General features: G+C 47.1%; 2 protein-coding genes across 3 annotated transcripts in view; one reads left to right on the forward strand and one right to left on the reverse strand.

Annotated features, from left to right (window-relative positions):
* The window catches only part of LOC147691989 (cytochrome P450 2G1-like), an 833,534-nt gene that overhangs the window by 749,947 nt on the left and 57,467 nt on the right, over window positions 1–26,120 (forward strand). The window lies entirely within an intron of this gene.
* LOC147691991 (uncharacterized) lies at window positions 3,481–4,204 on the reverse strand. The gene is made up of 2 exons (XM_086938280.1): window positions 3,639–4,204; window positions 3,481–3,526 (listed from the first exon to the last, which is right to left on the reverse strand). The coding sequence occupies exons 1-2, from the start codon at window positions 4,202–4,204 to the stop codon at window positions 3,481–3,483; spliced, it is 612 nt and encodes a 203-aa protein (XP_086794406.1).

Below are 26,120 nucleotides of genomic sequence, written 5' to 3' on the forward strand. Positions count from 1 at the left end.
CTAATCTCTGCAATCCGTCGTTGACTAGCAAAAACAGGAAGAGAGAAAGTGTATTTTCTCCAAACTGTTCTGTCCGACATGGCTTCCCGTTTATAATTGAAGACAGAACAGTTCAACAAGTGCCTCCAATACTCAAAAAGCTCTGGAAAGATGTTCCCGAAGAAAAAGTTGAAGCCAGCTCTTTCACAGTCCAAATTGAAGTTCTGGACCAGGTGTCTCGGTTCTGGTTCTCTTTCTTGGGTTATGGGCCTCTTGCTGTGGTTCAGGCCTCTAAGTTTATTTTCTTTTATTTTTGTCTTATTCTTTTCTGTGGACTATCTGTTTCAGTACTTTGGGCTATAAGGCCCGGTACTAGTCACGGAACATTCGTCCCGGTTCTGGAAAACCACTGTGTCGCGATTTTCTGTCGTGGTACTAGAACTTTTGTCCTGGTTCTGGGAACCACTCTGTCACAAATCTCAGTTGTGTCCCCTCCCGGTCCTGGGACCTCCTTTGTCCTTTCCCAGTACTGATTCTGAGGCCTTTGCCTCCTTACGGTCCTGGGACGTCCTTTGCCCTCTCCCGGTACAGATTCTGGAACATCCGTTGTACCCTTCTAGTTCTGCCGGTCCTGGGACTTCCTTTGTCCTCTCCCGGTTCTTAGTTCTGCCGGTCCTGGAACTGCTTTGTCCTCTCAAGGTCCTGGTTCAAGGCTCACTCCCTCAGTCCTTAGTTTTTCCTGAATTGGGGTTTGAGTCGCAATAGTTTTCTCCAGGTCAATATTGAAATAGTAATTTCCACTTTCCAATTTTCCCATTTGCATTTCATCTCTTGAAATCTACAGACTTTCAATACTTTTGAACGGTGGCATCTCTTCTTATTTTATATCTGCCTCACTTGCTTTTGAGCTGCTCTCTGTCTAACGCTAGAATTAAATGAATTACTCTCTCCAGAAGTTGATAGTGGCTGCCTAACAAGCTTTCCGATTTATTTTTGTGATACAGAACGAACAAGATACTCCTTTTTGCACTTCTTCTGTGACTTAAGTATATATGTGCTATTGAACATCACCATCAAAACAATTTACTGTTCCGGTTCTTGACTTTCATGAATCTAGACTCTCTCTGTCCTTGTTTTTGTATTATTTTCCACAGTATTGTACTCTACTAGTTCTGAGCTTACTGTCACTGTTCCTGGGAGTAATCATAGGCTGCAATGGCTGCTGCTATGCCGAAATAACTGTTTCTGTACTCCCCATAGATACTACAAAGCTGTAAGTACTTTAGCCTCTCCAAGCATAGATTCGAAGCAAAGCAGCAGTAGGTTTAATTATTCAATAGGTGCACAATCAAATATAGCTTTCACTCCAAAAGTACTGACAGATGGAATACTAAGAAAATCCACCAGATGTCACACTTGTGAAAGAAAGATGTGTTTGTCGACTAGCGCACCAATATTATTTTGTCTAAAACAAACGTTCTTAACAACGGAACTGTTAGAGCTTTGAGAATCAAATCAATACATAACCCTGCATTCATTCTCTCCCCTCTTGACTTTTCGGCATGAAGATGTGACTGACTGATGAGAGTAACACGCAAAGGATATAGTCGCCACTCCAGAAAACAGGCAATGTCGCGTAGTGGTCCCGTAACACTTGTCTTCATTTAATTGTGTAGAAAGCCTCTGGTTTCTAATCTGAGGGGGTTTCAAGGTGCAGCGTGCTTGAAACTGCTGAAGTGTCACATTATGTGTGTGTCGCAGGCGCGCAACACCCATTGGACTCAGCGGGCTTCAGCAACCCCCCCCCCCCCCCCCCCTGTCGTGTGTGGTGTAGTGAAATGAATATGAAGAAATTCCAGAAGAAAGGAATGAATTTAAGAATTTTTATTCAACAAGTGAAAGAGCTTGTGCAAGGAGCGGTGACTGCGCAGAGTCACGGTGTGTCCTCGTATCGCCTCTGACGTCAGTTTTATACATGCTTGACATTCCCTGATGTGCGCGTGCCTAGCAACCAATAGGAAAGGAATGCAGTATATAACAACTAGAACCACAACATCTCCCTTTTATGGGAGAAATAAATAAATAAATTCATGCTCTTTAAATGCAATGGTTAAATTGGATATATGATGGAAATTGTAAGCTCCTTCCGCTCCTCTAAGCACAACAGGGAAACATAATGATTAAGGAGTAACAAGGAAGATGTTATTATAAGAAAAACCAGATTATATTCAGCTGAGCTTAATAAGTGAGGTCATTCTTAAAAGTGTGAACAATAAAACTCTGTTATCACTAAAAACTGCCTGGTTTTTGTTGTGTCCCCCAACCTATTTGAGGAAAGCTAATTCAACATATTAGAGGCAAAATGACACTCTCATCCATCCCTCATATAAACAAATGCTGACGCTTCTTTCACGTATAATGTCTTTAACTGGTGACTTAGATGCCACAACCAGTAATTACGTCCATTAGGAGCTTTTAATTCTTCCAATAAGTTCTTGGATTATGGAGAATATAATGGAGAGTTCTCTAGACAAGCAGAGTATCTTCGGTGGGGAAACATGAGCATAGGAAGATCTTGTCTACAGCGTAGCCACCGTAGGAACATTAAATTCTTGGGTCACGTGCAAGATGTTTTCAAACGGAAGTATCCCATGAACTGTTGTCCGGGTTTTCATCTCCAACAATAATCTATTTTAGCACTTTGCATAGAACCATCTATGTTCGAAATGAATACATTAGACTGATGGACAAAATCATCATTAAATACTATACATTTGATATCCTTTCTTTATGAACTTCTGAAATGCTGTACTAATTCTATGCATGGTATAACCTATGAACACTGACATCTACTATGTGGGTATGCATACTTATTCTGTGCATGAAACTTATCCTACTCCATATCTGATTTTAGATCTTTACATACTTACTTAATGGTAGATAATTCGTTACTGGTTTCTGATGGAGGAGAAACAAGAGAAATGAAACCATCATCTAACACAAAGGGATCATCTGACCCGGGTTTAAGGATTATCTTAAGTTTGGCAAGATCTCTCCACCCTACTATGTTTCTACCCCTCACTGCCACATACATTTTGGTTATGATACTTCTACCTTTTATGCTCAGAATATCTTCAAAATAACCGAACATATTAATCTTAAATTCCCCGAATGTTGTAGGATTAACGTCTGATGGAAATAACTCCACATTAGGCCAATACTTCAAATATTTGCTGTCAGAAATTATTGTAAAGGGCAAACCTGAATCTGCCATGATATTGAGCTCAATTTCGCCTACCTTTGCAACTCTTATTGGACCCTTATTGTGACTGTTGCCGTCATATAGAGCTAGAACAATGTCGGAACACATATTCTCCTCAAAATCATCTACCACATTAATGTTTGTTCTAACGTTGTATGTTTGGTCGAATTTCCCACACACGCTTGCAAAATGTCCTACCTTTTGGCAGCTTGTACATCTTTTCTTACTTGCTGGACAACTTACGGAATCGGCTTTATGGTTAAGAGAACCACATCTAAAACATACAATAGGGGAAGAATTTGAATTATAGTTAGAACTGAAAGATTTGTTAGTACTGAATTCTTTCCGCCTTCTGTCGTTTACGTAAGAAACATTAGAACATGAAGCTTCATTTACTTTAGCCAATTCTTTTCTGCCTTCAAGTGAACGTTCGCTGCCCTTGGCAATATCTATCACCTCAGACAATGCAGGTTTTTTACAGGCAAGTAATCGCTCCTGAATTTTACGCTCAAAACAGTGAAATACAAATTGGTCGCGGATGTACATATCTGCCATGTCGCCAAAATCGCATTTAGTGGCTAACACCCTTAAACTACCAATATACTCTTCTACATTTTCGGACTCTAATTGTTTCCTCAACGCAAAACGATGTCTGCCCACCATAATGTTCTCTTCCTCGTCAAATTGCTTTTCTAATCTTTTCATAGACTCCTGAAATTCATCAAGGGGAATAAACTGTCCCGGAACAGGTTCATATTCTGCTAGGCTTTCAAACATTTCTTGGCGAGCCACTCCTAAAAGTCCAAAAAGAATAGTTTTTTTTCGTTCAGCGTCATATTTCTTGCCATTAATCGCAACCAAATAATTTTCGAAAGCCTTGTACCATATCTTCCATTTCATCACCGGTTTACCTGGAACTTCGAGAAAATGAGCAGGAGCATTGAAAATACTTTCACTGGACATGACTTAATTTTCTTCCCCTGACTCTCTTTTAATTCTGATATCAATTGTGATGCCGTATTTTGACTATTAATTGGAATTAAATAGAATAGAAACACTCTATATATAATACTGTACCAACGGTACTTGAACAGTTCCTTTAAGTTGAAATGTTCTCACTTCGAATTGACAGGAAGAAAGATACACTTTGAATGTGACAGTTTACTAAGAAAAGAAGCGTAATTCACTCATAATAAGGAGATATGTCAGTTTTCAACTTCTATGCTAAACAAATATAATAGTTTACCTTCTGTTCTGCTAAGCGCTGACAATGCGACCTTTGTTCACCTTAACTTGCTGCTGACAGACCTAAATGCTAATTTAACATGGCTTTTACTTAAACATGTCTTTTCAAAGATACAATGAACAATGTAGTGAATGAAAATGAATATTTAGTGAAAGAAACTAATTAACATAACCTGCATGCCATCTGATCGTGAAGTGAAACGCGTTTCAAAGTACCACAAAAGATTTCTCGACTCGGCAGTTCTTTCTATGAGAATCTCTAATTGAGAATAACTCTCATGTTTATGCCGATAGATCGTTTACCTTATAATTTTCTTTCATTTCCCAGAAAAAAAATCACAATCGCGACTTTACAAATGAATGAAAGCGACCTACAATTTCATGTGGGAAGCAACGAATTTGACACAGGAGTTTTCTCTTACTGGAAACGACCAATAATCGTTTTACTCTCAAACAATGAACTCTTAATTTTTGTGGCACCAAGTGAAACTGAATATTGACTTCGCTATATTCCAAAGAGAACAAAAAAAATACGATTCTCTGACAGTACCTTGATGTTCCAGTAAGCGTAACGGTGAGGCTGTGCGTTTCAATGCAAATTCGGCACACAAAATTGGGTCGTGTTGCTTACGCCACAGACGCAATGACGTGTGAGCGGAGTCACTGGTTGCCGCACAGCTGAGGCGGTTGACAGGTGATAGTTGCACTGACATAACGGTCAACTGTGACTGAGGCTTAGACGCGCGTCACCTCACCTCAATTACCACAAACGCTGCGAACACAGAAGTTGAAAGAAAAAGTACAATCAAACAGATGAAAATTCTGTTGGAATGAAAAGCGCTCTGAACTTGCCTGATCGGCTTGGCGAGTGCAAATGTTTCCACGAGATGTCCTTTCGTCGAACACTACCTCATGCAGGAAGAACTCTATTCCGCTTCACAGTATGCCCAAAAATAACGAAGAATGAATTAGATCAAAAATCTTTACTCTTGAAAAAGAATGAATGTCGTCACTTGCCTTGAAGAAATGAACACGCTGCTGGAAAACGACTCATCCACAAGCTCGTTAATTTATTCTCGTCCCGTCCTCGTCGCCATTTGTAGTGAAATGAATATGAAGAAATTCCAGAAGAAAGGAATGAATTTAAGAATTTGTATTTAACAAGTGAAAGAGCTTGTGCGAGGAGCAGTGACTGCGCAGAGTCACGGTGTGTCCTCGTATCGTCTCTGACGTCAGTTTTATACATGCTTGACATTCCCTGATGTGCGCGTGCCTAGCAACCAATAGGAAAGGAATGCAGTATATAACAACTAGAACCACAACATGTGGCAGCCCGGGATGAGACAGATCCCAGGCACACACAGACCCACACCCGAACGTTTCACAGGTCTTTAAAAGACTATTTAAATGTTAATTAGGCCTTGCAGTTGTTTCACCCCCTTCTAAGAGCCCCTGCCGCTCCACTCTGCCTACTGAATAAAGGTTCAGCCCCCCCCCCAAAAAAATTCTTAGCCCCCCCCCCCCCCGAAATTCGGCTCTAGTTGCGCCTCTGGTGTATCCACTAGGGCACCAAAGCACACGCGCTTAACAGTGGAAGTCCAGCACTACATAACAATGCATGTGTTCACTCACCTGTTGTTTTTGCTGCATCGTGGTGAGTTTAACTCGATACTCAAGAAAGTAATACTCGGTAATTGCGCAGCGTGAAGCAGGAAGTGTAGCATTATGTTCACAGAGCAAATGTTGCCATGGGAACATACAAATAGAGAATGAGGCCGCGAACATGGCTTCCTGATGTTCGTCATGTAACATGCTGCGTGATGAAGTATTAGGTTGCGTAGAGAAAGGACTGCGGCGTAGAGGCAAAACTGAGGTAATGCTGTTGCCTAGAAACGATTGGGAGGTGCAGGATTTGCGTGTGTAAGGAAGGACACGCGCACCAGCAGCTGACTCAAGGTTACTGAGGATGACGTCAGGAGTACCTGAAATCACTTTCCTCTTTTTACCGATTTTTTTCAAAAATGGAAATCAGGACCACTTGATGGAAGCAGTTGGGCCGAGTACGGTGAGTTTCCTATCTCTGGCAGCAGTGTAATTGCAACTTGCTACGATGGTTAGTAAGAGTTTCTCTCGCTCGTGACAGAAGCTGACAGGTTTCTTCTGTCTTAATTAATGTTTCCGCTCCTTCTAATTAAGTTACTGGCAGCAGATGAGGAATTCTTACAGCAGGTTTTATAGAGTTACAGGTTTCTGTTCTTTTAGCAGGGTTTCTTTGAGTTGACAGTTTCTTTTCCTCTTGGTTCTTACTGTAGATGGGTGACAAGTTGTCTTGTTTTTTTGTTTTTCTTGTTACTTGCGGCTGGTTTCTTCTTATTTTCTGGCATTTCACAGGTTTCTGGTTTCTTTTCCTCTTGCTTTTTTCAGCAGTTGCGTGACCCGTTGTCTTGAGTTTTTGGTGCGAGGTGTTGCTCTGGGCTGTGCTGTTCTTCTTGGTCTGCTTCTCTGGTCTGGTCAGCTAAATCGTAGTAAATTAAATGTAGATGGATCACAGGATACTTCTGGATAAGTTACAAGATAGGTTTATTAAGATACAGCAGAGCATTACACCTCGCCAGCTGACCAGACCATCAACTGACATGTGTGGAACCTTCAAGTACAAAGTAGAATGCACATAGGTATACTGGAAGGCTTAAGATGTGTGAACATAGAGAAAGGTCTAATGACTAAAGGTGGCCATGTTGCGAGGAGTATAAGTTTACTACAATGTCAAGTTGATACAAGACATCCAACTTGTCTGAAAAACTGCCACACCTGGGTTAGAATTTAGCCCTGCCCACCCTCAGCGCTATTTCACGGCTCGCGGCCCGCTTCGCGGGAACCGCTCGCAGCCGGAGTTCACGCTGGTTGCTGACAACAAAAGAGATGACTGGGCTGTTCCTAAAGGAAAGGGTAGGAGAGTGAAGGGTCACTAGGGTAAGGGGTTAGTGCTCAAATGGAGGACCACCCCTGGGTATCCAATTTGTTGGATATAATGGCCTTACACACCCTTGCGAGTGTCATGCTTCATCATCGGCAATGCTCCTCGTTGGGCAGGTGGTGCAATGCCCAACGGGCTCACCTCAAGAGGGGCTCTTTATCCGAGATCTTTTATCCAACTGCCTACCGGTGAAGTGGGGGTGAGGGGTCAGGACAAAGTAGATAGTGTGGGTGAGGATAAAATGTGGCTCAAGGTACCGGAAAACAATTTTATTCTGATGGTCCTCTGCCACAAGTAAAATCAAGGGTAGCTGGTACTCATGGGAATTATGGTTTCCCAGAGTGAACCAGGGCTAAAGTGCAAAAAATGTGGTCAACATGTTTCTCGCTTCTAGTGCATTGACTGCGATTCTTCAGGACCTAGTGGGAAACTACAATCTACAAAACATGATCTAATAGTTAGTATCAGTTTAAATATAGCACATAAGTTGTACTACCTGTATGACACTGCTTTTGCCTAAGGGTTAGGGTTATAGGATGTCAACAGTACCCGGTGGAGCTGACACCAAGGGAGAAGCCATAAGGTTTAAGGTTTCTCCTGCCTGTGCCAGGGACGGTTAAGCCTACCCATCTCCCCGGGACTTGAATCCAGGACTGGGAGCACTTTGGCAACACACACCTGGGTCAAAACTTAGCCCCGCCCACCCTCAGCGCTATTTCACGGCTCGCGGCCCCCGCTTCGCAGGAGCCGCTCCCAGCCTGAGTTCAGGCTGGTTGCTCTCTTGCTGGGACTTGAATCCAGGGAATACGAGGACCGGGAGCACTTTGGCCACACACACCTGGGTCAGAACTTAGCCCCGCCCACCCTCAGCATTATATCACGGCTCGCTGCCCCCGCTTCGTGGGAGCCGCCCGCAGCCGGAGTTCACGCTGGTTGCTCTCTTGCTGGGACTTGAATCCAGGTACTACGAGGAGCGGGAGCACTTTGGCCACACACACCTGGGTCAGAACTTAGCCCCGCCCACCCTCAGCGCTATTTCACGGCTCGCGGCGCCCTCTTCGCCGGCGCCGCTCGCAGACGGAGTTCACGCTGGTTGCTCTCTTGCTGGGACTTGAATCCAGGGACTACGAGGACCGGGAGCACTTTGGCCACACACACCTCGGTCAGAACTTAGCCCCGCCCACCCTCAGCGCTATTTCACAGCTTGCGGCCCCTGCTTCACGGGACGCGCGCAGGCGCGAGCCGGGCAAAGCCTGGGCCAAGGGCGGGCCCGTTCGATCCCGTTCGAGCACGGACGAGGACGGGTCGGGCCCTCCCCCGTAATTTGTCTTTGAAATCTCCATAAGAAGTCTAGCACTCATAAGTTGGATTACTGGACGGTCTTGGTATCCCCATCCTCCGCCTGAATTCTTGCTGTTACCAATTTGCGGAGAGGTCGCATTGTAGTCAACTCAGGCAATGTCCATCTCTAGGGTGGGACAGGGCAGGAAGTCCATACCTGGTGGGTCTATTGTGGGCACATTGGACCAGTTTTTAACCAGGGCATCCTCTGTGCTGGCGCACAAAATTTAAATGACCGAAAAGAGGCTGTCAATGGAGCCCGTCTTCGACAAACGGTCGTCAATGGGTAGGTTGGCCCAGGCGCCATCTCCAGTACAACACCTACTCATTGATATTGTGCCTCTAGGCCTTAACGGCGAGGGCAACCAGTCCCCTCAAGCTGTCGGTGGGTTGCCTAGTCTCTCCGCTAATATTGTTACTGCACTAATTGATCCTTGTACTGCATCGCAAAATGATGAACATCCAGGATTACCAACGCCGAGACCGCAAACACGGTCTGCATCTAGCTCTAAAACAGGGGCACACAAACCGGGATCAGATCCATCAGCCAAAAGGAAGCGTGGAGGAGCCACACTGAAAAATAGAAAGGCAAAAATTCAGAAATGTAGCAAAATGGGGGCAAGTTCACCTATAAGAACCGTAAATAGCTCTGAGCCATCCCAGCACACTGAACAGGCGTCTACGGCTACACTAAGCACGGGTGATGTGTCCCACACTGAGTTTGGTGAAGACTTTTGGGATAAATTGGAAACTATATTCACGAAGACATGTCTTCCTATCTACGATAGACTTAATTCCATAGAAGACAGACTTTCGTGTCTTGAATTATTGTTTGTTCCTGTACAGGCAGAGGGAGGTCTGCGGGTTGAAGGGGCTATTGGAATCCAAGAAGGGTTGTCTGGGCTAAGTAATGCAGTTTGTCACCCCTTGAGCCCGAATGCCCCTAAAAATGTAGTTATATCATCTGCTCCCATTGTACTACCTGCTGAACTCCCAACCCAATCTAGGGACTCTACTGTGATTACTGATTTAGCAAGGAGTAGACGTGTGGACAATGGGGGGGGGGGGGCAGAGGGACAGACATACAACAACCTCCAGCTGGTAGTACCATGGCCTATGATGTACCTAAGAAAACACTTCCATGTATAGAGCTTCTGCCCGAGTCTATACCGTATGTAGTGGTACTCACAGGGGTTCCGACTTTGAGCCTGGGAAAATAGGAGGTCAATAGTGAGCTTAAAATCAAATGTATCCACTGGCTCAACTACAACAAGCCACTTCCCAATCAGGTAGCGAGTGAAATTCTTTTCGCTAGACGAGTGGACTGGGTGGGGCCCGAGCAAAATCTATTCAGGGTGACTGTGTTGTAATTAATTTTAGGAGTAGAAGGGCTGTTGAACACATCTGTAATTGGGGCTCACCAGGTTCAGGAACGCAAATACGATCTCTTCCCCTAACTTACTTTTATCCAGCCACTCTTACCAATCTTAATCCTAACTTCATCAGAAGAGGGCAGTTTTGGGAGGATGGGGAAATACTTGGCCACTGTGTCCAGACAGGGCACGCTAACTGGAATGGTGACAAAAATTATACCCCCGTATTAGCTAGGTTTTGTCATAACAACAGATTCAGTGTTTTGGACCAAGTAGACTGACGGTTGAGGAGCAGTCAGCCCTTACCCCCTAATGTTGATGAAACGGGTCGGTTAGAAGCTAGGGATGGTATGGTGGCTATTGAACACTCTATCCTTCTACATAGTTCTCAGGGAGGTGTCAGTTACCAGGAGGCAAACAGGCGAGTAGGTAGGGGGGGTAGCAGGAGTAGGTGTGATGGTGCAACGTCTGGTGCCCTACTTTCAGTGATACAGGAGGATGCAAGTAGGAGGGAAGCCACTATGATAACCGGAATGGCCCATGAAAGCGAGCTGAGGAAAAAGGGATGTAATCTGGGGATGGTGGGTATGCATACTGACGCTTTATCTGTTGTGGATGTTAGTTGCTCTACAGTTCAAATGAATTCCCAAGCGAGGGAGGCAAACAGGAGTATCAAAATTCTCTCTTGGAACGTAGCTGAGATCAAAAACAAACTACTTTGCCCAGAATGGGGAACGTTCATAGAGAAGCACAATGTTTTTTTAATGCATGAGACATGGGCTCTGGAAAATAACCAAATGAGAGGTTTTGCCATCTTCAGCATACTGGCCACATCAAGGGGCAGGGGCAGACCGTCGGGGGGACTAAGCATCTGGGTGGGTACGCACCTAGGTGCTAAAGCAGTTCAGTTGCAAACTAATTCCTTGGATATACAATGTGTTCATCTAACTCTTCCAGCTAACACACAAATTGCCCTAATTAATATCTATTCAAGGCCAACGCAGAGTGGGCAGGAATCTGGAGTCATTGACCAACTGAGGGAATATATATTGACCCTCAACCCCAAAATCTTTTTAATAATAGGGGGCGATTTTAACTATCAGTTCGAGCCCCTTATTTGTGCAAGCCCTGATCATCTAAATGATGAGGACCAATACTGGCACATCCCGAAACCCCAGATTCCACCTGTGAGAGCATGGACGCCACTGGTCCTTCAAATAAATTTGTTTACCCTTTCTCATTCACTCAGGGCTTGTAACGGGAGGACAAAACTAGACAGACCTGGCCAAGCCTCCTTCAACAGAGAAGGGAAAAACTCAACTATAGATTATATTCTGGTCGAATCGAGATCGTGGGATAGGGTACTGGACTTTCAAAGACTTTCAAATCCACCAGAGAAAGGAAAGTGACCATAACGCTTTAGTTATGACACTTAAACAAGGGAGTTGGGGTCTGTCCAACCCTGTAGCTGTGCCCGATTTAACACTTCAACCTCTCTTGCTAAACAATAACAGGCGGAGAGTAAAATGGCCCCACATACAAGACTCCCCAAATAATTTAGCACATATATATCAGCAGGCTATGCCATACCTTAGAGAAATGGCTGAGGTTGGGACACTGGGCACCCAAGCAGGGCTGGACGATAGGCCCATTGAAATACACAACAGTTGGCCTTCAAGCTGTTTGGTGTGTTCTATCCAGTAGGTAGTAAAAAGGCAAAACTGGACTCAGCCCATCCCTGGTACAATGCTACGTGTCGCAAAGCAAAAACAGATTTGTTGGAAGCTGTAAAGGTTAGGGACAAGCCGAGGATAAAGCAACTTTGGTTGAAGTATAAGTGAGTCATCCAATCTGAGAAGAAAGAATGGGAAGATAGCAAATAGGATGATCTCAGAACTGCTCTCCAGTGCAAGGATTCGAAATCTTTTTGGGCGATAGTCAGTGCTAGTGGAAGGGAGGGTAGATTGCCACTAGCATCAGAACCTAACATTGCAACAGCAGTGTGGGAAGCCCAATTTGGAACCCTGTTTGCACACTCGGGCAACGACGATTCAGTAACCCCTAATGACAAGCCTACATCACGAGCATCGAATGGTGGGGGCTTAAGATATAACTCTCGTTGAGGTCGAACATGCTATCGCCAAGTTACTACCCAACAAGGCGTCCGGTCTAGATAAGCTTCCAGGGGACCTATTTCGGACAGAACCAAAAACATGGGCCCCGTATTTATGTGTCTTGTTCAATTCCATCTTAAAGGGAATGGACCCGCCAAATACCTGGCGAGGCGCAGAGATAGTTCCTATCCACAAAAAAGGTTGCCCCCTACTACCGTCCAACTACAGGCCTATCAGCCTGATAGACATCGCCCAAAAACTGATGGGAGGATTATCCTGGAAAGAGTCCAGGCCTGGATTGAGGAAAATTAGATTTTAAGCCGTTTCCAGGCCGGATTTAGAACGAGCACATCCACCATTGACCAGATATTCGGGCTTCAGGTCTTGTATTGGAAAACGGTGAGTGTGGAGGGTGGCAACCTCTACCTCATTTTTGTTGACCTGAGGTCTGCATTCGATCTGGTTCCCAGAGAAAAACTGTGGAGTGTTCTTTTAGATCTTGGTATCCCGCCATATCTCCTGGATGTCCTAATAAGGCTTCATGCTGAACCATATGCACAAGTAAGGTGCGGGAAGCATGGAGAACTGTCAGCTCGCTTCCCGGTAAAAAAGGGGGTGCACCAGGGCTGTCTACTGGCTCCCAACCTTTTTAGTCTATACATCAATGGGCTTATAGACCATCTACCTGGCCCGCATTGATGTTTGTGAACGACACTGGAACTCCCTTCCCTTGTCCTTGAAGAGCCTGAGGTTTTTTCCATCTTTTTAAGAAGGGTTTAAAAACCTACCTCTTCCCCAGAACAGTGTAATGGTGTGATTGTGTATCTGTTTCAGTCGAGTCAAAGCGCCAGGATACCTTCTGGGTGACAGTTTCGCGCTATACAAATGTGCAATACATACATACATACATACATACACTTTGCTGTTGTCCAATACATCAACGGGTATGTATCCAACGCATCTTGGATGGCTTTACTGATTTCTGTGCACTGAGAGGCTTGGAGATAAATGTATCTAAAACCAAATTTATGATTTTCAATCACCCCAGGCAGACCCGCCCAAATGCAGTACTAGATAGCACTCCCCTGGAGCGAGTGAAAACTTTTGAGTACCTGGGTATTATCCATGCTGAACATCTGGAATGGGATAGCCAGCAAGCAAAGGCTGCTCTAAAGTTAACCCAAATGGTGGGTGACATCTCGAAAATGCACAGGGCCTCTGAGTTTAAGCCAGCCGCTCCAGTGTTTGAAATATATAAACTACAAGCTAGAGCGGCTACCATATACAGGGCGGAGCTTTGGGGGTACCGGAGGCCCACTAACCTCACAAGGGCTGAGCAAACTTTTATGAGGAACCTGCTGGGACTTCCAGTTAGTACTCCGCTAGTACCCCTCCACCTGGACCTAGGGCTACTCCCTATTGAGGAGGAAGTGGCACTACGGCCAATTATGTACTGGAGAAGATTGTGGTCGGTTCCGGAGCTAGCCGCTTATAAAAATGAATTTAGGGAAGTTTGGGCAGACCTGAAAACCAAGAAAATCCTGTGGCTAACTCATATCAAGAAAGTTAGCAATAGAATCGAATTACCCGAGATATGGGGAACACCAGAAGTAGCGTGTATGGCAATATCTAGGGCTGATCTGGCCTGCCATTATAGGGATTATAACCTATCGCTTCTTCATGCGAGTTCCACAGCTGGTAGATTGACAACCCAGTTCGTCCAAATAAAAGAGGATTATAAAAAGGAAGACTTCCTAGACCTGATTTACCCAGCTTCGGCGAGGAAACTATATATGCATTTCAGGTTGGTCAATCTTCCGCTCATGTCACTCACCAGCAAATGGGATAAAAAAAGAAACACTGAGTGCCCAGCGCGCAAATATAACTGTGAAAACGAGACTTATGTACTCTTTTTTTGTCCCGCATGCCGGGCTACACGCAAAAGATGGGTGATACCCATTTGCAGAAATTTAGGCTTCAGACACTGTTCCCAAGCTTTCAGAGTTTTAAAATATGATACGCATCCTCCTATCGTTTTTGCCGTTGCAGGCTTTTTAAATGGGATGTGGCATAAACACAGGAGTTTTCTAATGAAATAACTAGATGACCAGATTATTTTTACAAGATGTGATGTATACTGTCGATAACTGTGCCATTTGTTTAATCCGGTTCTAAAAAGTGTATATATATGATGGTGACTGTTCTTGTATTGTTTTATACTATTTATTTGTGTCTTTTATTGAATGTATGTATTTTATTCTGTACTTTTATGGTCCGTTGTGACCGAAATAAAGTTATCGAACGAACGAGCATTTTATTAAGTCATCCCTAAAGGAACCTAGAATCAGATACAAATCATAACTGCAGCAGGCTGCAGGACTTTGATCTTTTAATACAGTTTCCTTGAGAAAGTTAAATATGCTTACTATAGCAGGCTACAGTACCTTACATCATTATTAGATGTTCTTTATATGAGACGAGTTTGCTTGTTCTACTGAACTGCAGAACCTTTAGTCAATACTAAAGATTACTTGAATGAGACACTATTGCTTGATCCACCAGACTGATGTATCTTAAGCCATTACTCGAGGTCCCTTAAGTTCCTCCTGTCAAGTCCTTTCTAGAGGTCCTTCAGACTAACAAAAATGCCTGCAGAGCGGTGCAGGAAGCTACGAATGAGGAGTGCCCCACAACGAGTGTACAAGGGCCCTTATTAAGCTCATTGCCTCCCGAGATTAGAGTACCCAGAGAGCCTGGGATTGAATGTGAGATTCTTGCCCCTCTTTCCATTTAGGAAAGACTGTTTGTAGTAAGGAAGGGCATACTGCTGAGGTCTTTCCTCCCCCCTACTGGTAATTCTGGATTAAATGGTTTTATTGGGAACTTCAATCTACCGGAGGCAATTCTTCCCCCGACATCCTGCCCACATCCTGCCCTCATGTAACACTCTTCCAGAGTACCTCCAGCTGCTGGCCAGGCAGAGCGATATACATGAAGAGCTCTTTAATAAAACTCTAGGTTGGCTCACACAGTTTAGAGGTTTTCCACTATTACAGGCCAACAATATATTTCTTACCAGAAGTGTGACCTGGATTGGGCCTGCGAGGGCAAATCGAGGTTGCGATTGTGTTTCAAATTTCCAACCTTGGCCCAAAGTGTGCTTTTTGGCCATGTAAGTAATCCTTCATTAGGGACCCCACATTGAGCCCTTACCCTTAGATTTTTTCTATCAGTCCTCGCTCGACAACACTTCCCTACTTTCCAGCAATCGCAGAGGCAATACACTCTACTCCCATTAGCTTCTTCTTACTCGAATCAAAGAAGATGAAGATTTGGCGACATCTATCCTATACCAATCTACAATCGATTTGAATCACTAGTAGGCGTACATGAATTTTTGCTGGAAGCCAGTGTCAGGCCCCTACTGCCAATATTGCGGGGTGCTGCAACTTGTGGTGCATCCCTCCTGGTTTAGAGAGAAGGCCTATAATGAATCTCATCCCCAACATCTATGGTACTAGAGTTGACATTGGTCTCCGCCCCATGGTTGACCGCAAGACCCCGCTTGGCCAGGGGCGGCATAGGTTGGGGCACCCAAACTCAGATTGTCGACGCAACAGAAGAGTTGTCTGCCCTGAAGTACATCTAATAGCTGCAGGCCAGCAGCAAGATAGTTCTGAGAACCTGCAAATTCCTACAGCTGGCACTAGCTTTAGTCAAGAGAATCTAGCACTGACTGGAATTTCCAACTGCACTTTGTTGCCATTTTATACACCAGATTTAGATGGGCTGTCCATCCTGTGGCTTCAATACTAATGGCTGCTACAGAGGGCGGAGACACTCCTGCCTCTTTGGGCACCTCAACTAAGTTTGTCTCCTGGAATGTAGCAGGCCTGGCCTCAAAATTAGCCCACCCTTAGTAGTGCGAATTTATAAAACAACATTATTTCTGTCTCTTCCAAGCAAACTGGTCCTTAAAACCCATCCAACGCACAGGTTATGTCAACTTCCCTAAGGAAGCTGCAACAGCTGGGATGGACAGGCCATCAGGGGGTCTCACAATCTGGGTCAGAACAACCATGACAGGTACGCTGAGAGAGGTTAAGGTGGACTCCTCAAACTTGACGTGCATTGGTTTATCTGTCCCCCAGGGTGTAATTTATTATATCTACAATGTGCACTGTAGACCAAGTGGGCATAGAAAGGAATCCACTGTATTAGATCAACTAAATGCGCACTTAGCTACGCTGCCGTCCAATGCAAGGAAAATTGTGGGGGGTGCATTTAATTGCCAGTTTGAACCATTAAGTGTTGGTATCCAAGCCCTCCTGACAGATGCGGGTGTTATATGGTCAGTCCCAGTCCTAGAGATTCCTCCCATCATTAAATGGTCATGCATTGCAGTAGCAATCAACACACTTACACTTTATCAGGGTCTACTTGCCTGCAAAGGAAGAACCAACTCAGATAATTCAGGCAATTTGCACATTCAATCTCACAAACTACACAAGCTTAATTGATTATATAGTGCTGGATATTAAAATATGGCCACATCTGGTTGCTATGACAATAACACCCAGCCAATATAGCAATCACAACACCTTGGTTCTTAAGATGAGCACAATTGCCAATGTCCAACTGGGCAACCTAGGAGAACCATTAGTCTGGAACACTCACAGGAGTCCATTCGTAGGTTTTACATCCTGGTTGCTGATGACATTGAGGATTGTTAGATCTGGCTCAGGCAGGAGATGACAGAGCGCCTTTGGAGACAATCTCCAAGTCACATAATGGGGTGTTCAAAAACTTAAGGAACCTTTTCTTTATCGAGACTAGGCGAATAGCTGAAAGTCAGCGCCCACTAACCTGGTATAACAAACCTTGTAGAGGTGCCACGTTCAAGCTGGTATATATGATAAAAAATCAATATAGAGCTGTGGTCCAGGTCTCTATGTGCTCTTCTAAAAAGACGTTTTCTGCTGCAAAGAAATAGTGGAAGCGGGGAAAGTAGGAGTGCGTATTAGCTGCAGCTATTCAGATAGACCATCTTTCTTTCTGGAACCTGGCATCTTCTGGCAATAGGGACTGGTTCTGTTCTATTGAAACCAATATACTAGTGGCTAGGTCGCCCAGTTCTCTAGCTTATATATGCAGAAAGGAAAACTTAGCTATCCGATGAGCTCGGAGGTCATGTACCAGCGAGACAAAGCTAGAGGGGAGGAGGAGGGTAGCACCATTAGGGACCAATTTACTGATGCAAGACAGTGACTGATTGGAAATTCCAGTGCAGGAATTAGGCACAGCCATCAAGGGAATTGTGCGAAACAGAGTGCCGAGCTAAACCATATTGTTGGAGATCTATTCTTAAGTGAGATAGGTCTATGGAGTGCCTATTTATCAGTGATATTTACCGCCGTCATGAGGTGGACAGGGACTGAAATCATCCCCATATATAGAAAGGGATCACATGATTTGCCAGCCAACTCTAGACCCATAAGTCTTATAAATAGTTCACAAAAGTTATTTAGTAGGGTCATACCGGCCAAATTGAAGGGATGGCTGCTAGCCACTGAAATTCTGTTGCCATTACTTGCGGGCTTCAGGGAATTCACCACTACAATCGACAAAGTGTTTAGTCTTTTGGTGGGGTATTGGAAAGTTGTCACTCAGTAAACAGGACGAATGTGTGTTGTTTTTGGACCTGCACTCCACCTTTGATTTAGTTCCAAGGCCAACTCGCTGGTGGGTACTTTAAGACCTGGGGGTACCCAGTTATCTTTTAGATATAATCGTGAGATTGTACAACAACAAATATGCATATGTTAGATGTGGCCAGGCAGATGAGATGACAGAGCCATTTCCTGTAAATTGAGGGGTAAGACAAGGGTATGTACTTCCTCCCACTTTATTCTACACTCTCTATTAACAGCCTTATAAACTTCATGGACCAATGAGACAATGACTTACCCAGGTTGGAAATCCGATCCTTATGTTTGCCGATGATACCCTACTTCTGGAGTGTCCGGAATCAGTCTTGGGACCAAGCCCTTAGTTTATGTTAACCAAACAACTGTGCAGAACCTACAGACTAATAGGAACTACATGACATGGCGCAGCCAACAATGGTTGGGTTTTTATTTAACCATCAATCTGAGTAGTTGAGTCGTGCTTTCTCAAAGACCCCCACTCACATTTAAACCGGAGATGTTCAAAGTGATAAGGGAAACAAACCTGACTCAGCTGAGTAGGTATATCCTGGTAATTAGCTGTAGGTTATTCAAGCTTGGAGGATTAGAAGTTTCCACATTGTGCACACTGTGAGAAGTTGGCCTGGCATATGCTGTCCACTATTCCAGTGGGCACCTTGCATATGCTGTTAACTATTCTAGTGGGCACCTTGCACCAGTCCAAACTACCCTTCTTGATGGTGGGTTAAAGACAACCTTTATAGAAAGCTATCCTAGTGGTAGCTGTAGAGAGCAGCCTTCAGGCTAAGTCTTGGAGGAATGTTAAGCAGCTTGTTTTACCAGTCAATAATCTCGTGAATGACCAAATGAAAGGAGAACCACACCAGGTATATATATAAAATATATGTATTTATTCTAAGCACATCCCTCTAGTCTCTTTATGAGGCTAGAGGCAAAAGTACACACAGTAAACTTATAAACACACAGTAAATTAGCACAATATACGTTGAGCCCTAGGGGCGTACCAAACCATATATTAATAAAGTGGTATAAGAACCACGACTTCACTAGACACAAGGCCTAGAGCCTGTAGAAGTGCTGGGGCCACAAGTAACCACCCAAGGAAGTGACACAGGGGACCCACAGGGGGCGCGGGCAGTGTCTAAACACTGCCACGGATCGCTAATGATATCAATGGGGAAAGTCGTGGTTGAAAATTTAAAGGTAAAGGACACTTAGAGAAGGACTTTGAGCAAACCCCTTTAGACTTAAGGGATTTTAGGGCCAACACCCACGGGAGCACCGGTGTACTTGAGTTACCTCACGCAGGGAAGCCGGGTGCATAGGTGTCTTTTGGTGTTGGGAATCGTCGTCGTTTCCAATGGTGATCTGCTGCGAAGTGCTGCTGCTATCGAAGAGGAAAGTGTCCGGTGTGATCCAAGACTGGATCAAAGATGAGAAGAACCTGAAAGCAGAGGGGACAGAGTCTGGGTCACTAGCCAGTGACCTGGAGCACGATAGGTGGATGCCCACTAATGTCGGGTGATTTCAGGTGAAGCTTGACTCTTCAGGCACGAGGACAAGGAGGCTTCGACGACAACCAGGATCTGGATTTGAGCTGTGCCACGAAGGATGTCGAGTGCTGCAGTGTGGGTGCCCGGATTAGACCCAACAAGCCTTGGCAACAGCAACCCATGCAGGAATCAAGGAAATGGTTCGGTGCAGACCAGCAAGGTCTGAGGGACTCACCACTCAGTGGAGAGTCAGGCCACGTCTGGAGCAACCAGGGAAGCCCAAGAAAAAGTAGAGTTGCCTTCTCAGGGACCCATCAGTTGCAGGACCAGGGATCACGAAGGAGCCTCAAGTGGAAATACAAGAAGCGGGCTCACGCAACACTCGTGCAGTGTAGGCCCCCAATCTTTGGTGCAGATGGGACACCAAATATCCCCCCAGTGCATACATCAAGGCACTCTCAGAATGCACCCACCCAGCCCCAATTCACTAAAGCCTGTCTGGGAGGTGGTTACACCTCCCTGTGACAGGGAACCTATTGTACAGGCCTCCCCTGCTAGAGTTTCGGTCAGCAGAAGGAGGCCAGACTCATGTCTGTGGCTGCAGCATCCATTTTGTGATGCCATGGCTCTTTTAAGCTATTACCGGGTAGACCAGTGTGTACATGTCTCTCCCTCTAGAAGGGTAGAATTCTACCCCTGCCGCCAGGATTGGTGTGGGTAGGTTTCCAAAGTGTTTGACACCAAACACAACATGTTTCCATGCAGCTATTCCAAAGTTAGCATTTACAGCGAGGTTATAATCACTTAAGAGTATATGGTCTCGCTGCATCACAGAACAGCCTCAGAGAAAAGATTCCGAAGGCTGCAGAGGGGTCCTGCTCATACATGGGCACCCTCTCACATGAAACCAAGCTCCCTGCCTTCAGGATTGATAAGGCCTGCCATAGGGGTGACTGTCAGGTTTCTATGTGCAGTGATTTAAGGTAGATATAGGTAACCTATATCTTAGTAAGGGGTGCATGCACCACCTTACTCAGGCTGCAGTAGCAGTCCTGTGGTGTCATTTTGGAAGGCTTCCCAGGGGTGGCATAATACATGCTGCAGCCCCTGGTAGGCCTCTTGGGTACCTCTGCCCTTGGTACCTAATGTACCATATACTAAGGACTCACAAGGGTATCCCAGTGAACCAAACTGGAGTGTACCTAAAGTACATGCAATCAATTTAGAGAGGAAGCAGCTAGGTTGGGGTCCTGGATAGCAGGACACCAGCCAGACTAAAGTCGAAAAACAGTGAAATACCAGCAAAAAGTGGGGGGTAACCATAGTAAACAGATCCTACTCTCCTACACACACCATATCTCTATAAATATTTTAACTAAATACTCCTTTTCTGACAATGACCGAACCTATTGAGGATGTTGGGTAGCAGGTAGCGGCTCTAAAAATTACAAAAAATTTGAGAAAGGCAGTTACTATGAAATGATTGCAACATGGCCTCCCAGCAACGGCTGGATAAGTTACCTTCATGATTGAGGCACATGAAGCATTCAGAACAGAGGTATTCTACTAATGGGTTAAAATCCCATATGCAGGTGCACGCACCCAGTTGTTCCATAAGTACATTGAAGATGAACCATAAGAAGAGTATTTCCCATATACGGACATAGAAGTCCAGTGAACTTACCAAGAGCATATTAGTTGGTTTTAAGGTACTCTACCTTATATCACAGAAAACAGGATGTTAGACCTGGCATCATTGGCGTGAGTCTTCCTTCCATTTTTACTGATTGCCTCCGCTGCTTTAGATATGTTTTTGCTGGTTATATACTTTGGGCACTGTGCCACTGCTATTCAGTGCCACAGTGCAAGTGCTCCCTATGTTAAATTGATGTACCGATTAGTGGCTAGTGCACCATGTGTGCCCAGGGCTTGTAAATCAAATGCTGCTGGCGGGCTTCAGCACTGGTTGTGCCACCCACAGAAGCAGCTTGTAAAATGTGTCACAAGCCTGCCATTGCAAGGCCTGTGTGCACTCTGTGACTGCCATGTCGATTTGGCAAGTGCTCCCACTTGCCAGTTCCTAAACCTTCTGTTTGCTTCATATCAGACACCCTTATGGTAGGCCCAAGGTCAGGGTGCATTGCAAGTTAAAGGTAGGATTACAGCCATTTTCGTTTTTCACTATTGCAAGGCTATCCGTTCTCCATAGGCTAGAATGGGCAGTTAGATTATTACATCTTATAGTCCTAACTGGCTCAGGGAACGTGGTAGAAATTCGAATTTAATATGGCTGAACTCAGAATGATTAAATACATCTTTTAGTAAAGTTGGTTTTAATATTCTGTGTTTGAAGATAAGAAAGTAGGTATTTTCTTGCCTAAGTGTCCAGGCCTGCCTCTGCTAGGTTGTGTATTCCTTGTCTGAAGTTTGTGAGTGACCGGGCTGGGGGATTCCAGGAGACAGGCTGGGGCAGCACAATGGTGAATAGAGAGATCTGCATCTAGATGGGAGGGAGGAGTTGCACCTGGGACCTGAATAGGGCTGGGCCTTCCCTCCACAATGCTGGCTCCACCTCCTGTGGGGCATCTGATGTCTCTGCCCTGCACTGTGAAAGGAAGGAAGGAGTCCTGTAAACAATGTGCTCGGGAACTGGTTTGGACTAGGCAGAGGCCTCTCTGCCTTCAGAGAACACATTTTGGGGTATAAATATTGGTACCCAGTCTCAAGAACTTTAGATCACTTCTGGAACAAGAAACCTTTTGCCAAAGAGAAGAACCAAGGAAGCTGCAGGAGTTTGGACTACCCCTATGCCAGTGTGCTGTTTGCTGGGTTGGCCTGCAGTGGTTGCTTCATTGCCAAGGAAAGGAGAAGGAACTTTTTAAGGACTTTCATCATCTTACAGAATATTCTCCAAGGGCTTAAACTTGTGCTTACCTCCTGCTGAAGTCTCAGGGACAAAAGACTTCACTACCAGCTCTCCCTGTGAATTTCCTTGCTGGGAATTCTATCTACAGACATTTGCGTGTCGCTGGGAGCTGGAAGCACGACGCATCGAGAGGAAGCGTGTTGCTGCCGCAGCTGAAATCGTCACTTTGCCAGAAAAGCGTGCTGCCGCCCCATCTCCCTGGAAGCTTGTCTTCATCAAAGCTGCCTTCCTGATTGGCCGCCTACCTCGCCGCCCTCCGCTCTCGCTTCCCGCCACCGACATTGGCCCCGCCCCTTTTTCTCTTCTGTTCCCTCCCCGCTCCCGCCTCCCAGCTGCTCCGCCCACCCGCGCACTTGGCCTTAAATGGCGACCGTGCGGACGCGCAGCGGTCACGCGCAGCGGGCGCGCCGATTGTGCGCCGAAGGCGCGCCAAAGGTAAGCCCGTCTACGCCCGTCCGCGACCGGATCACGACCAGCGCCAGGACCCCTGGCCCACGAAGACCCCGACCGACCCGCCTGACGTACTCCGCCGCCACCCTCACCGCTCTCAACACCGGCCGACTCCCAGAATGCCATCAAGCCTCTCCACGACGTACCCACGGACCCTTCAGCTGCCACGCCTGCAAGTTCACCTGCATCCGGACCTGCCTCGCACCAGCACCCACCAAGCCGAACACCAGCAGTACCCACCTCAAGTGCATCCTGCTCAACACCCGCTCCATCCACAGACATGCCATCGAACTCTGGAACCTCCTCGACACCACAGCTCCAGACGTTGCCTTCCTCACGGAGACCTGGATGAACGCCTCTTCAGCTCCCGACATCGCCATCGCCATCCCAGAGGGCTACAAGATCGTCCGGAGGGACCGAAACGCCAACCAGATGGGAGGAGGCATCGCCATCATCCACAGGAGCACCATCCGTCTCACGACCAGCACCGACAACTCCCTGACCACCGCCGAACACCTGCATTTCCAGATCCACACCAACCCGAACACCACCCTCAGAGGCACCCTGATCTACCGACCCCCTGGACCACGCACACAATTCAGCGAGGACATCGCCGACTTCGTCAGCCCACATGCCCTCCCCTCCGCTGACTACATCCTCCTGGGAGACCTCAACTTCCATCTGGAGAACAACAACGACCGCAACACCAGCACCCTGCTCGACAACCTCACCAACCTGGGACTCAAGCAACTGGTGTCCACCCCCACCCACCTCGCCGGACACACACTCGACGCTGTCTTCTCATCCAGCAAGGACATCAACTTCAGCCACACCACAGAGCTTCAATGGACGGACCACAGCTGCGTCCACTTCACCTTCAAGAAAACAACGACCCACCACCACCAGCAACAGACCGCCCGCAGAAGCTGGAACAAGATCACAGCAGACCAGCTCGCCACCTCCCTGAGCCAGCACCCTCCTGCCAGCTCAGCGAACCCCAGCCAGGCCGCCGACAACCTCACGAAGTGGATCAGCAACTGCGCGGACGAACTCGCCCCACTGAGGACCCCGCCCAGCAGACCCGGCAGCAAGAAAGCCCCATGGTTCACCGACGAACTCAAGAGCTCCAAGAAGAACTGCCGAGCCCTCGAGAAAGTCTGGAGAAGGGAACCGACACCGGACAACAGGACCTCCTTCAAACTTGCCACCCGGAAACACCACCAGCTGATCCGCGCCGCCAAGAAAACAGCATTCAAGGACCGGTTGGACAACAACGCACACAACTGCAAGGAACTCTTCAACATCGTCAAAGAGCTTTCCAACCCCAGCGCAGGAAACAACGACATCACCCCATCGCAAGACCTCTGCAACTCCCTGGCTTCATACTTCCACAACAAGATCGCGGACATACACAACAGCTTCAACAACCAACCAACGCACACCATGACCGAACAACCACCCCCCACCACCACCCTCCGCGCCTGGACCCCGATCAGCACCGAAGACACCATCCGCACGATGAACTCCATCCACTCCGGATCACCGACCGACCCCTGCCCTCACCACGTCTTCAACAAAGCCGACGCTGTCATCGCACCCCACCTGCGAGACATCATCAACACATCCCTCGACACCACCATCTTCCCCGAGAGCTGGAAACACGCCGAACTCAGCGCCCTACTCAAGAAACCAACAGCGGACCCCACCGACCTCAAGAATTACCGCCCCATCTCGCTCCTCCCGTTTCCAGCCAAAGTCATCGAGAAGACCGTCAACAAGCAGATGGCCGCTTTCCTCGAGACGAACGGATCCCTCGACCCCTCACAGTCCGGCTTCCGAGCCAACCACAGCACCGAGACCGCCCTCATCGCCGCCACCGACGACATCCGAGCCCTGATGGACAATGGAGAAACAGCGGCCCTCATCCTCCTAGACCTCTCCGCGGCATTCGACACGGTCTGCCACCGCACCCTAGTACGGCGCCTCAGCAACGTCGGAATCCAGGACAAGGCGCTGGAGTGGATCACCTCCTTCCTCGACGGGAGAACACAGAGAGTCCGCCTACCACCGTACAAGTCAGAGGCCACCGAAGTAATCTGCGGCGTCCCCCAAGGATCATCTCTGAGCCCCACCCTCTTCAACGTCTACATGAGCCCCCTCGCGGCCATCGTACGCAAACACAACCTCAGCATAATCTCCTACGCCGACGACACCCAGCTGATCCTCTCCCTGACCAACGACCCCGCCGCCGCCAGAGCCAACCTGCACGAAGGGATGAAAGAGGTAGCCGAGTGGATGACGACCAGCCGCCTGAAACTGAACTCGGACAAGACGGAGGTCCTCATCCTGGGCTCCTCTCCCTCCGCCTGGGACGACTCCTGGTGGCCTCCCGCCCTGGGCACCGCACCCAAACCGACAGACCATGCACGCAACCTGGGCTTCATCCTGGACTCCTCCCTCTCCATGACCAGGCAAGTCAACAACATCTCCTCGGCATGCTTCAACATCCTACGCATGCTACGGAAGATCTTCTGGTGGATCCCCACCGAGACCAGGAAGACCGTCACCCAGGCCCTCGTCACCAGCCGACTGGACTACGGCAACGCCCTCTACGCCGGGACCACCGCCAAGCTCCAGAAGAGACTCCAGCGGATCCAGAACGCCTCAGCCAGACTCATCCTCGACATCCCACGAACCAGCCACATCTCCGGACATCTGCGAGACCTTCACTGGCTCCCCGTCAACAAAAGAATCACCTTCCGCCTCCTCACCCACGCACACAAAGCCCTACACGACCAAGGCCCGAGCTACCTCAACAGCCGAGTCAACTTCTACGCTCCCAAACGCCACCTCAGATCAGCCAACCACGCCCTCGCCGCCGTCGCCCGCATCCGAAGAGCGACTACAGGAGGAAGGTCCTTCTCCCACCTGGCCGCCAAGACCTGGAACTCCCTCCCGACCGACCTGCGCCTGACCCAAGACCACCTCTCCTTCAGGAAGAAGCTGAAGACCTGGCTGTTCGAGCAGTAGCGGCTCCCCCCCCCCCCCAGCGCCTTGAGACCCCACGGGTATGTAGCGCGCTTTATAAGTGTCACTGATTGATTGATTGATTGCTGTCGCATCCCCGGAGATGCGTGACGCCATCGAGAGAGTCACCATTGCATCACCGGAAGAGCGAGTCGCAGGGCCTGTCGCGGGTCCAAGGTACAGAGTCGTCACAAGGCTGCGAGGGCGTCTACGCATTGTCGCATC

Source organism: Lissotriton vulgaris, chromosome 9, assembly GCF_964263255.1.
Source record: "Lissotriton vulgaris chromosome 9, aLisVul1.2, whole genome shotgun sequence".
In the NCBI taxonomy this organism is placed as follows: Eukaryota; Metazoa; Chordata; class Amphibia; order Caudata; family Salamandridae; genus Lissotriton; species Lissotriton vulgaris.

Bases quoted from the DNA above. Each gene is read 5' to 3' on its own strand.
- LOC147691991 (XM_086938280.1), bottom strand. From the start codon at position 4,204: ATGTCCAGTGAAAGTATTTTCAATGCTCCTGCTCATTTTCTCGAAGTT. The intron at 3,527-3,638 runs AGTAAATGAAGC...TCTTCCCCTATT, and splicing joins GGCAGAAAAGAATTGGCTAA to GTATGTTTTAGATGTGGTTC.